Source organism: Artemia franciscana, chromosome 18 (genome assembly GCF_032884065.1).
Source record: "Artemia franciscana chromosome 18, ASM3288406v1, whole genome shotgun sequence".
NCBI lineage: Eukaryota > Metazoa > Arthropoda > Branchiopoda > Anostraca > Artemiidae > Artemia > Artemia franciscana.
In genome coordinates this window covers 21,878,018-21,891,743 of record NC_088880.1, presented here as the reverse complement: position 1 = coordinate 21,891,743, position 13,726 = coordinate 21,878,018, and the positions used below count along the sequence as shown (strand labels likewise).

Genomic DNA, 13,726 nt, shown 5'->3' with positions numbered 1-13,726 from the left:
TGTGAGCTGCTAAAAATTTTAAAATCCAAGAAAAGCAAACAAGAATTGTTTTGGAGCGGTTTTAATAATTAAGGATATTATTATATGGCAGGCCTTATACTATTATTTGGAATATGCATTAAATCTTCAATTTAGGCATTCGTGAAACTTACCGTTGAAGGTCGAGCATAACCCTGCACACCAGATTGCGTACGCGATACATTATTGGTGACGTTGTCGTGCGGAATTTGTTTTTATCGACAATTGTGGCTTGGGCGGTTTTTTTTTTTTTTTTTTTTTACTTTTTACACCTTTATTGCTTTATAATTATTGTAAGTTGAAAAATTCTGATAAAAAATTCATTGTTTAGACCAATGGACCTGACGTGTCGCCAGGAAGAGAAGTAGACGATTTCTTGATGCCTGAATATGGTCAATCTGAGTACCTGAATTCTGAAAACTTTCAGAAAAGAAAAAAGACAAAAAGATCAAAAAGCCCTATTGATGGCTGTGCAACGAAGCGAAGGCACAAGGATGGTAATTTTTTTTAGTTAACTTTTTGTTTAATCCCTTAGTCATTATTATTTTAATCTATCACGCAGTATTTGATGATACGGTAGCTAGTTCATAGGCAAAGGCATCCTTCATGCAAGAACTGGGCTTTCCTCATTCTTCAAATTTGTCCTAGGAAGTTTTGAAGATATTTTAGTGTGTGAAAATTAATTCAAATCCTAAACTAAGACTCATGATTTTGGTAAAGCAAAAAATTCGATTCTTTTTTTATACATGTGACCGCCTAAGGCCTGGGGACTATGCATACACACATGGTGAGGAAGAATGACTTTATTGTAACGTACCCAAGGATTCTTGTTTGTAGTATTTTCACCAGGGTGGGGGGTACAAAAAACTTAAAAAACGCATCAAAGATATGTTTGTATGCAAGTGTATTACGTTTTTATGAGTCAGACAAGAATTTCGAGGAAGATTTGAACCAGGTAACCCCCCCCCCTGGTACGGCCTTGAAAACATCAATCCCAACAATTTTTTCCCCTAAAAAAATTGGGGTAATTTGTTTTCAATTTGACGGTAGTTATACTAAAAACAAGAAGACTTCTAAGCGGGATGCAAAAACAAAACTGAATCGTTCAAGTTGAGCAGTTACAGTCAGGCATATCCGTTGACATTTATGTCTAAGAAGGAGAATTCGTTGAAACGCACAAATTTTAAGAAATGCTAAAAAATAACTTAATTGGAGTTTTCAGGGGACCGACTAGTCCCTCCTCCCCTGCTCAGGTGTCTGGTCACATTTAGAGTTTAATTTATTTGGTTTCTTGTGAAACATATGAAGTTCCACAAAGAAAAAGTTAAAGCAGATTTGAATCTTACTTTCAAACATTCAAGATTCACACAGCCTGGGTTGTACAATTTTATTAAAAAAAGAAGCTAATTTGGAAAATAATCGGAAATGTAGTTAATGCAATACTAGCTTTTCAAATATTTTGTATTTTGTCAAATATGTACTTTGCTACAGTTTTGTTGATAGGGTAAGCTCCAATCCCTCCAAAGTTATTTTCTTTTCTGTCTTCTTTTGCGACGTCTTCCGCTTTAGGTAAAATTTGGAAATATGAGTAGTACAAACATCGGTTACGTTTCATTAAGATGAGAAATTGTGGTAAGTGAGCATTGAATGAGGCTCTTGTCTTAAGCAGGAAGTAGTCCGTCTCGGCTAGTGGAAACATGTGAGAAAATTAACCCAAATTAAAATCGGAAATTCTTCCGAGTAATTGCAACACTGATCTTTTCCTCGCTGAAGATGTGTGATGTCTTTAGTGTCGAAAAATGAATTTACTATGAATTTACCGATAGATTGTCGATAAAACATTTTTAATAAAGCAAGTATTAGTAAATGTATTGCGTGCTTTTCAAAATTGACTCGAGCAAAAAAATTACCATTATTGTTCAGAATATCAAAATATTGTTAATAATAAATATTCTATTACCACAGAAAGCATGTTTTTGGCATTAGAAAATAGCGAAATAGTGCTTTGATAAATCTCGTCAAATTCTTTTGTTCCCAAGCTATTCAAGTTTCTCTCTTCAGAAGAGGTGGGGAGGGGTGCCCGCCGTCTCCAATCATTTTTCAAACAGCATCTATTCATTGCCTCAGTTCAGTCCAGCATTTTCAGCCAATTTCATTTTTCACTATTTTTTTTTTCTATAGTGACCCCCCTCATATAAGGTCTGTGGATTATCATCAGGGGTTCCGGTTGCGAATTTTTAATTAATCAATTAAGCACAATTTTTTTCTCAGCTGCCTAGTCTGAGGTAATACCATTTTACTGACTATCTGGGCATTTTTGTTGGTGAAACTCCCTGAGCTTGTGACAAGCCTAGACAGTCAAACCCAAGACACAAACACAGACAGTCAACTGTCTTTGTTTGTTGTAAATATTCGTCAACCAATATTTAATTCATTTTTTGTTAGCCCAACTGTCTTAGCTTATAAATGGGCTCACTCACCTAGCACTCTAGGTGGACAGGCCCTCTTAGGTTTCGGATGCTTATTCCCCTTGCGATTCCAGTCAACTTATTGGTCAAATAACATTGAATTAAGTTTTTATTGGTTCAAATGTCTAAGTTTATGAATTGAATCAATCGGCTTGAAGTGTGTAGTCATGGGTCCAAGCAACTGGGTGCCATAAAAGCAATCAGTATGTAGACACCAAGCGCATAAAAAAACATCAAGCAAACACGGAACCGTTCCGGAAACATTTTGACCACGCAAAATAGCTTCCATAAGTTCTCTTTTGCTCTTCTAAAATGCCTAACTCAGTGCCGCAGACCAACTCTAAAAAGTACTAAAATATACAACAAATAATTATTGAGGGAATTTGAAAGGGAACAATGTGTTGGTATTACTGGTTATATTCTGTTTGAAATTTCAAAAATAGGATGGGAGAGGGAACCTCATCCAAAAGAGATTTTAGACAAAAAAAAAGAACTTGATTGTGGAAATCCTTAATCTGCTTGATGAAAAAAAAAGAAATTTTCCTTCTTTTAAAGAATAAAATATTTAAAATGGAAATTCTGTTAAAAGGACTTGAGTATGGGTAAGTTAGATCATGGAGATCCTTAGAATTAGTATAAGTGTCGTTTGAGAAGCTTGTCGTTTTGTTCCTAGCAAGTTATTAGTTTTACGAGTACTGTCAAATGGTCGCTTTCTATGTACGCTAGCTTTGTAGAATAAATATAAATATGAAATTTACGTTCCAATGATTAAATGATTGATATCCATAAATGAAATTTCTATATTATCCTAGGTTAAAATCTAATAAGTAAATTCTTAGAAGATATTGTACTGTAATATATTTTATTTGTATTAGTATCGAAATGTTGCAATGTCTAAAATAGTTTTTTTTGTTCTTGCTCCTGTATTGTTACTTTAAAAAACGCGGGATATTTTGATATGTTTTTTATTATTATGGTTATTATAAATTTTATTCATTTTCGCAAGAAGGACATTCCTTTCAAATGAAAATCTAGCATCAAAAGGACCCACAGAATTATTCTGAATTTGTCACGTTTTGAAAACCAGTTTTTGAAAATATTGCTTGTATTTACCTCGACTTGTGTCAAGTCGCAAAAACCCTGTTTGTACAATAACGGCAACGCTGTTGTAGCTTCTATTTTCTTGAATTATTTTTGACCGTTGTATTTTCAAGAAAGATACCGTTACTCCCCAATTGATGACAGGTCACGTTTTTATACTTTCTTGAATTCCAGATTTTCTTTTTATAATTTTGAGACGCGCATTAACAACACTCGTAGCGGCAAAGCTATCCACTTCCGCCTGGATCTTTTGCCAAATTGGTGTTCGAATAATAATTTTTTGCACGTCTCTTGTAAACTAGATGTCTACTTATTATTTTACTTCCTTTTTTCTTGACGAATTGTTATTTACAACTGGTTATAAAAAATGGGAAAAAACTTTCACAGTACCATGCAGGAATTCGAAATTTTTCCTTGTTTGGGAAAAAACGTAACGATATGAAGTTAATGTCCTTAGTTTAAAAAATCCCCTCCCCTAGTTTCATCAGCAAATTATGCATAAAAAACGGGCGAAACTTATTGGGAATTTAATTGATATTTACTCATATTATATCTCGAGTTTGGAGAGAATGTTATTTATTGCTAAGTGTATATCCCACACACGAGTTATCCTCAGTGTGGGTCATTAATTTGATAGGTTGGTGAATTTTTTTTATTGATTATTAAAGAACTTGGCTGTTCTGAACTTCAATCCCAGGTTTATTCATAATATGTATAAAAAAAAAACTGGACTGAAGCTCGAACCAACCCCAATCACGAAATATCAAAATATATCAAAAATTACTATAAAAACTGGACTGAAGCATGAACCAACCCCAATCACGAAAGATCAAAATATGTCATCAAAAAAAAAAAAAAACTACTAGAAAAACAGGTCCGAAGCTCGAACCAACTCCAATCACAAAAGATCAAAATGATCACTTCTTAGTTTAATACCTCACTCAAAATAATAAAAAAGCAATTACCAGTATTTATCTGGGGAAATCATGGAAAAGCCAAGATGTTAGTTCAAAAGCCTTGTTAAGAAGGAACCCTTGCTCTCAAATGTAAGCTGTCAGAACTTAAAGGTACTTTCCATGAATAAATTTCTTTTTTTCTTAAATCTATTAAAAAGATCGAGAATAGTACTTTCCCGTCTTTCTAATTTTACCCTCAGAAGCCACGAAGCGACATGTTAGAGTTGCTCACGAGACACGTCATGTGGTGCTAATTCACGAAAGCGTATGGGGGGGGAGGTAGGCAGACAAAATAATTTTTAAATGAAAACATAAAAAACAAGTATTTTTCTATGAAGATGCCAAAAATTAGGGGTTTTTGAGGTACAGGATCCTCCTCCCTGCAAGGCACCACTAGGCATGACTTTAATAATAATAAAAATTCGAATAGACTGTAATAATGTTAAGTTTTTGTATAGTTTTATTTATTTTTTTGTAGCTGGAAATACAACTTATTTGTGGGAATTCCTGTTGAAGCTGCTTCAGGACAAAGAATGCTGTCCAAAATTTATAAAATGGACAAATCGAGAGAAGGGTGTATTCAAGTTGGTGGATTCCAAAGCAGTTTCTAGGCTTTGGGGACTTCATAAAAATAAACCAGATATGAACTATGAAACAATGGGACGTGCCCTCAGGTAAGTTACTATAAAACCCGTATCTGTACTAATATGCCTCGCCCCCTGTGTCATGAATACAAATTGGAGTATGTCAGGTGTATTTTCATTGAGGAAAAACTTTAAAAAAATTGCCTCGCCCCCACGTTTTGAAAAAATAATTTTTAAGGTCCAAGCAAAGCAAGAAGTATTTCAAGGGTTAAAACCCAAAGCTGGTAATGATTGTGATGGAAGCGTGCTGAGGGAGGCAGCACAAAGTCGACAAAGGTAGTCAAGGTGCCGATGCAGCCCTGTTCCTCAGGATGTGACAAAACAATTGTTACATCCAAAGCTCCAGTTTTGAGATGTTTCTGTAAGCGAGGATAGACTTAGACATGCTGCATTTGGAAACGTGTCTTTAATGTGCCGATGTCCGCCCCCCCCCCTATAATAAGATCAGTTACTGATTTACCGCGCTTTTTTGAGAGCCGACGGGGTACGTGTCTCACTTATGCAAGAGGCGTGACAAATAATGCCTTTCGGATTAGCATGTCCGATCTTTAGCCCTCATAAATTTCACTGCGTTTTTGTGTTTTATTCTTAGTTCCATTTATTCTTGGCATAATTTGAGTCGCAAATATGACGTCATCACAAAATCATCCGCAGATGCTACAATTTTCCCAACAACAAATTGTTTTGGTGCTTCTTTGTTTCCATTGAGAAAGTAACCTTTCCCAAACGTCAAACTATTTTTAAGCGAGCCCCTTTAAATGTTTGACGTTGTGTAACTACGACTGAAGCAAAATTATCAAATGCCCACAAAAAAGGCCAAAGGATACAGCCAGGGTTTTTTCCAGGATATTTGTTACGTTTTTACGAGTCGGACAAACATTAAGGGGGGGGGGGTCAAAATCACACTCCATCCAACCCCTATATTCAGCCTCGGGTACAGCCCCCTGTCTTTGATCTTGTTATAATAAAAGTAAACTAAATTCGTCTTGTTAGTGCTTAAGTCTCAATGCTTAAAAAAGAGAATGATTTAAGGGTGATTTTTAGTACTGTTTTCCATGGCTGTCAGTTGTCACATTATATTTGTGTTAGTTAAAACAAATTTTTGATTAGGGAATGTATGAACATCTGGTTTTAAAATTAACGATATAAGTTCCATTAGTAAATAGAGAATCCTAAAACTGAATTTATTTCCCTTAGAGTATTCTTAACTTTTTGCTTGGGCGTGCCTAAACTCAATGGCTTAATGGTTAAGGTTAGCGTGTTGAATCTGTGACCGATTCAAAAATTTAATTACTAATATTTGTAGAAGCCGATTTTAAATTGGAATAAAGAAAATCTCAGTAAAACACTGTTATTTGATATTGTTTTCTTTATTTTTTCATTTTCTGCGCTATTGTACCTAGTTTGCTGTCACAACGTTTGGGTACTAATGAGTGAAGCTAGATGGGTGACAAATTTTAATTTTTTAATCTAATATTTTGTTTTATTTAGATTCCACTTTACCATCTTATTGCGAATAAATGATGTTTGTGCTTGTAATATTCGAATCTGTAATATCCGTATTTACTTACTCCTTGAAAACGCTTTTACAAGCTCCTATTCTTACCCCTTGAGAAAAAGATATGTCCTTGAACGCAGGACAAAACCTCACCGAATTTCTTTTTTGTATTATTTAGTATAATTTTAGAGAGCTAAATTTTTAGGCATTGTTTTGAAGTTACTGAACCATTCAGGATAGTTAACACTGAGTAAAGATGGATAGATTTTCTTTATCATATGGAAAGCTACAGAAAAACGGGGAGAAAGTACTAAACAGGAATACAAGGCTGTCGCACCTTCATTTGATGTAGTTGATGTAAATTTAATGATTACTATTATTAACAAATTAAAAATAAGATTAAGAATCACTTGACAAGAAAGGGCACACCTGTTAATTAATCTCAACTAATAATTGTCATTCTTACGTTGTATCTATTAAGAACATTTGCTCATTTTGAATCCACCGTCAACATTTAGTTTCCATCGTCGTCCACCAATTTTACGGTCATCTGTAAAAATCAGATGCAAAAGCTAAATTTCTGCCCAACAACAAATTGTTTTCTTTGTTTCAATTTGAGAAACAAAGGTTTTTCAAAGCCTTGAGGTATTTATAAGCGCGAGTCCCTTTGAAATGTCTAACATGCTGGAAGACATAGTATTTACAGCCAAAACAAAATTAAGATGCAATTTTCAAATAATTAAAATATGCCTTTGGTGATTCATCAGCAGAACCCTGTTGTTTAATCAGCTTTCCTAAATCCGTGTAATTTCCTAGTTTATATTGCTTCCCTTTACTCTCATTCTCTAAATGTTTCACATTCTCTGCAGAATTTAATACTGAATTAAAATAGCTAGCTTCCAAAACCACTTGATTTGATGGCTAATAGGACGCATGATTCACTGAAATGTGCAAGAAAAAGAAATATGTAAAAAGTCCGACACCATCAATGCCAGAACCAAAGAGCGTATCTGACACAAACATCGTGCTTTAATAAATAAATTATTCTCCTCCTTAGAGTCCTCAAATAGTCTTTATATAAACCCCAATAATAAGTTGTTACCCCGTGGAGCTTCAAAATCTTATTTTCCCTCCTCTATAGAAATATGCAAATGCTATATCCACGGCCATGGAGGCTTATGGGGGAGAATTGTCTTGAAATAATTTTTTGTTATGAATTTTATTGTTAAATAAAGAATTCAGAACTCATATACCCGTATTACCAATACCCTTCATTGATTATACTGGTATTATCAATAGGCTTATTAATACCAATGTTATTATGTTTTACAAATAATAATAAGTATACAATACTTCCTACCACTGTTTATAATTATTGTATCCAAAATTTTTATTACCAAGTGGATTGGAAAACTTTGAGTTGCCTATTTCTTTTACCTTGATTTAGGGGTTTAACCAATTATTCGCCGTGAGCGTCTCTATGTTTTTGAATCCACGAAGGAATAAATTTGAAAACATGAGGGAGCTAAGTTTAATTTCTATAAAATATGTAAAAGGTTCCTATTGTAAATCAAATAGACATACAAACAAACGTTAGTCCTAAAAGTAGAAAAAAACGTGGATTAATAGATTGATAATTATTAAAATTAATCTTCCTTTGATTATAATAGATCGACTGTTATAGACATAGATAAGGAGCAAAAGTTTTCAACATCGCTTTACAAAATAATAGATAAAAACATCTAAACTCAAAAACGTATAAATGCAAATCGGATGAGACAGTAAGAAATAAGATTCATAGGATTTAATTGATCTCTTTATGACAAAAAATGAACAAGGTAACGTTATGTATTGAGTTGTAAACATCTTTAAAATAGAAATTTAGCATTTTTGTTAAACTACCATTTTCATTTGCTGAGGTGTAGGGTTGTTATTTCTATGGTTATGATTTTGCTTAATCACCCCCGTGTTTTCACTTTAGCCCTGTTTATTCAGACCCTACTTATATTTTTATACTATACACTTTAGCCATTTGCATGAGAACAAACTAATTTCATGCTATTTTTGTTACAGGTACTATTATCAGCGAGGGATTTTAGCGAAGGTGGATGGCCAGAGACTTGTCTACCAGTTTGTGGACGTTCCAAGAGACATTGTTGAAATTGACTGTTCTGGAGTGTGTTAAATGCGACTGTTCTGGATTTGACTTCAACTTTATAACTTTGTTATACAGCGATTTCTTTAGTGATTTTGGTGTAGCCCTCCTGTGATACAAATATGGGCGAATATAAACATTGGTATATTGCACTCAGTTTTATGATATTTTAGGGGGTGGGAGTTGGGGGACTTTGAATCAGTTGATGGACACTAAGTGCCTTTTTCTACTTTGAGAAAAACGATCTCAACTATTTTTATATAAGTTGTCGGTACGAGTGCAATCAATGTGGGAGGACCTGTTTCTCTTCGCTGATTGGCCTGTTTTTAACTTTTTACTGTGATCATTTTTTTCTGATTGATTTTTCTAATTCGTTATTTTTTTAATGTGTGATAAGTGTTTTTTGGCTGATATGTTATTACTGATTTCATTTTATTTATTCCTATTTGTTTTAGTTAGATGAATATATAGTCTTAGGATTAACTAAAGAGAATAACGAGTAATTCGAACAAGATAAGAATCTAAAGCTTAAATATACTCCTCTCTGTCCACGTATCATCTTGATTTCAATTCCTTTTGCAATTCCTATCATAAGAACAAACGATTTTAGTTGTCTATGCGCATCACTTTATTTATCAAATTTGTAATAACTCAAATTTTATAAATCTCAAATATTTTTATAACTTTCGTTTGTTAGTAGCGATGATTCTTATAATTAATCATATTCTATGCCATATATTAAATATAAAGCTGTTAAAGAAACCTCTAACTTTTTTTAAATTTTTATCTAACTAAACAAACACCTAGATTTCATTAATTTGAGCTTAACTTCCAAATAAATTTGAATTTGAAATGAAAACCTTTCGATTATATGTATATCACAAACACTTGTGTTAATACTGAACAATTTCCCTTGAAAGAACTATAAGTTAGTGGTTGCATATTTCCTTTTTTGTCTTTTTTTTACTGCTCCATATTTTTTTTCTTTCAATGGAATACCTGGATATGAGTGATAAACAGTGTTGCCTTTTATATCCTGGGCCAATTCTTTGTTTAGTTATGGCGGGGGTCTAATGGGAAGCAACAAACAGATATGCATTGCTCCCAGCAAAGACCATACTTTAGACCTTCGGCTTTTTGGGGGAATTCCAGACGCGTGTTTTTGAAGACAATCTAAAATAAATACACAATCTTTGTTGAAATAATGATATTTTAGTTGAAAAATTAGAATTTATTTATTTTTGTAATTTATGGGAAACTAGTTTAACCCCCAAAATCCTGGTCATGGTCATGCTCCCAGCCATCTAGCAATCGCCTTTTTTTCTTTGTAAGCTTTTTAATTATCTATATATATATATATATATATATATATATATATATATATATATATATATATATATATATATATATATATATATATATATATATATATATATATATATATATATATATATATATATATATACTGAGATTGAAAATATAGTACAATTATATAAAAAAATCTACTTATCTAAAATAGTGAAACACCGAATAAACAAAGACAAGGTTTACTGAATAAAATATTGAATTTAGTACAATTTTATATCTTTCAAATCTTTTCTAAATTTATTATTTTTTTATTCTTTTTTCTTACAAACAACTCTTCTAGTATTCAAAATTCTAAATGTTTCAAGTTTTCAAGTTATTGACTTGGGTTCTCAAAAAAATTAAAAATCACCATTTCTGATAACTGAATAGTCATTTTGCTAAGAAATTTGCTTGAATTATTTTTGCTAATAATTTGGTTTTAACGAAAGAAAAGTTTTATTGAAGAATGACTGTTTTGAAATTGCCTTTCTATGATTGTCAATACATTAAGAAGGAAAAAGAAGGAACTTTATATTTCTCGATCGTTAAAATTTTTTAATTAAGACAAACATTTCTTAAGCTTAAAAGGGCTTGATTAGATTCTTAAAAGATTATAATGAATTATATTTAAGTTTACAAAGTTAGTCTTTTGCCCAACAGTACCAGTAAACGTACAACATCTGACTGAAAGACATTTCTATGACTATCTCTCAAATTAAAACTTGTGTTTATTATGTTTAAAATGGAGGACTCTTACTGTTTATCTGCATTTTTTTAGTAAAGAAGACGTAACGTAAACTTTTAATTTAGGAAAAAAATTCACTGACATTGCTGAAAAATTATCTACTTGAGAAATCATAACTCGTCTCTAATTGTGCATAAGTTGAGAAATATGCTAGCTATAAATCAGAATATTTCATCTGACTCACACACCTCGCGTATTAGATTAAGAACTGTAGATGGGGGGGCGTTTAATATTTTTGTCTTAGATTTTTTTTTCAAGGAATATTTGGGGAGAAAAAATGTCTTTGTTATTCTTGAAGGCACGAATAAGATATTTTGTAACTGTAGTTTTAGTTTTTCGACTAGTTAAGGTTGTTCATTTTGGGTTTTGCCGTAAGTGAACTTGTTAGTGAATAGAGGTTGCGGGAAAAAAATTTACAAGAACTTATGGATTTTTTGCTCCTCTACTTACAAAGTTATTACTACTTACAATCATTTTCTTCTTGGGGGGAGGGGGAGACTGATGGTGTGTAAATACCTCTTAAGCTTTGGATTAAAAGTACTTTCTCTATGCCAAAAGAATTTGGCTGGTAAATAATATATAAACTACTTGTTCTGTAGAATTTGTGAATTAAATATATCTTATTCCTTGTTCTTGAAATGGAGTATCATAAAAAGTTTTAGGATTCTGAATTACGTATTTCAGATCACGATCTAATAAAAGTCCATAGATATGCTATAATTCGTTGTTAATACTTGGGCTAAAAGTGACAGTATTCCTCAATTTCTGGCATAACTCTATTAATAGTTTTATTAAAAAACATTTACCGCTCTTTTTAAACGGCAAAAGAGGGAATGTCGTGTTGATATAGATGAAGTATATTAAATCTCAAAATTCCAATGGTGACAATCAGTAAATTGTAAAGATTCATAGACAATTTTCGTAGTCTCATCCCCACCAAAACAGAGAAGACTCTGATCTTTGTGAGAAAGGAATCCCTTTAGAAAATCATCGGATTGTTAACTATAATATTAAATGAGAAAATATTAATTCTTAATCTTTTAGAAGAGTTTCCCAATTCTTTCGAAATGATTGGCCACTTCGTATCTCATGATACGCTTTCGTACCCTCTAAAATAGGCTGCACGTTTTTTTTTCCACTTAAATGGTGATTGCATGTTAAATTTGGCAATCTTTGAATACTAATATCAAAATCATGCCCCTAGGATTGTCTCTACCCTCAATCTTAACCAGTTTGTCATTTTTGCTTTGAAGTTTTAAGCCAGGGTTGTCGATAATCCAACGTTTCTGCTATCACTGGCCAACCTAAACGATCTAAAAAAGAAAAAAAGGGGAGGGGAGATAGAGTAAATTACATTCTTTTTCATGGAACAAAGACAAATAAGAAAAACAAGACATGCATAAAACACTAAAAGAGTTGAATCCCCAAAGAAACAGGAAAAACTGCCTGTTCGAATATCACGTGATGCTGCAGCGTATTATAGTATAAACTTAAGCTCAAGGTCGAGGAAAGTTAAAGCAGTTAGCTTTCTCTTTACATCATAAAAAGGAGCGTATTGCTGAAAACTAATGTACGACACCCAGTAGGAAAAAACATAAAATAAGTAGGAATATAACACTGATTTCATGGGACCGCGGTTTTGATTCTGCCAAAACACATTGTTTACAGTTAAGACTAACTTGAGTATAACAGTTGTTTGAGACAAGCTGTTCTTTAAATTAAAAATACTTGAATTTCTGAGCCTGTTGTGTACAATTTTGAACAGCTTGATCCTCATTAACCAAATGATAGACTGATTAGTTAATTATTGCTAAATGGCTGAGCAGTAGCTACTATTTTTCCTATAGTTTTTTAGCCTAACGAAAAAATCTAAAAAAAATTGTTGATTGTGTTCGAAAGATATGTATATTGTATGCGTTTCAAGTGACTTTGTTTTCGAAATATTTCTATATTTGGTTGATATTAATATAGAGTCTAATAAATATATTTACATATATCGAATTATTTTCTCTAATTTAGATCACTAGTAGGATCGAGAAATCTTTTCGTAAACTGGCCCTCGCTTAGCCTGCGAGGTATAGCGTGATTGGAAATATAAAGGGTTCGATAAACATTTTCATTTAGTTGGAAAGCCACAGAATCTACTACCAAAAGCTCACTGCAGCCCCAGCCGCCTGAGACCAAAATAGCTGCGTACGCTCCTCCTTCACTCCAATCGATTCAAAGCTTTACTTTTTACCCCCTCTCGTGAAGTTCAAATTTCCTTTCAATCCTTCCTTGTAACCTCTTCCCATCCCACTTGGGGACTCCCCCTCCTTTTCGTTTGGCAGAAAAGAACAATCTTTGAAAATCTGTCATCCTCCACGCTTAAAATTCCTCCTGACAGTTCCAACCTTTCTTTCATTATATAGCCCTAGAAAGTAGGATCAAACTACATTTCTCGCAGAGCTTGTTGCTTGACATACTGTCAATGAAACGGCTATCTAAAACTGTTCGTAGGCAATTTCTACGGAAAATATTGAACAAATCTTCCTCTGCCTTCAAAGCCTCACGTTTCAGAGCGAAACTTTACTACTGTCTTTACCCTAGATTAGCTTTAAAAAAAATAATTCCGAAACAGAAGTTTTCAGAGAAAAGTAAAGAGCCATATTAAACACAAGACCATCAAAAATGAAGTCCTATGATAGTTCAAACTCAAAACGGCTAGAAATTACTATTAAAGAATAAATGAAACCCAAAACGAACAAAAATTGAATAAACAATCATAGAATAATTTAAACTAAAAAAAACAGAA

General features: G+C 32.9%; 1 protein-coding gene across 3 annotated transcripts in view; it reads left to right on the top strand.

Moving 5' to 3' along the window:
* LOC136038751 (ets DNA-binding protein pokkuri-like) overlaps positions 1–12,933 on the top strand; it is a 194,271-nt gene extending 181,338 nt beyond the window's left edge. For all 3 annotated transcript variants that reach the window (XM_065722110.1, XM_065722109.1, XM_065722108.1), the window contains 3 exons: positions 350–515; positions 5,022–5,217; positions 8,759–12,933. In XM_065722110.1, coding sequence (XP_065578182.1) covers positions 350–515; positions 5,022–5,217; positions 8,759–8,870 — 474 coding nt within the window. In that variant the 3' untranslated portion in view covers positions 8,871–12,933. The remainder of the gene's footprint in view (positions 1–349; positions 516–5,021; positions 5,218–8,758) is intronic.
* The last annotated feature ends 793 nt before the right edge of the window (positions 12,934–13,726 follow it).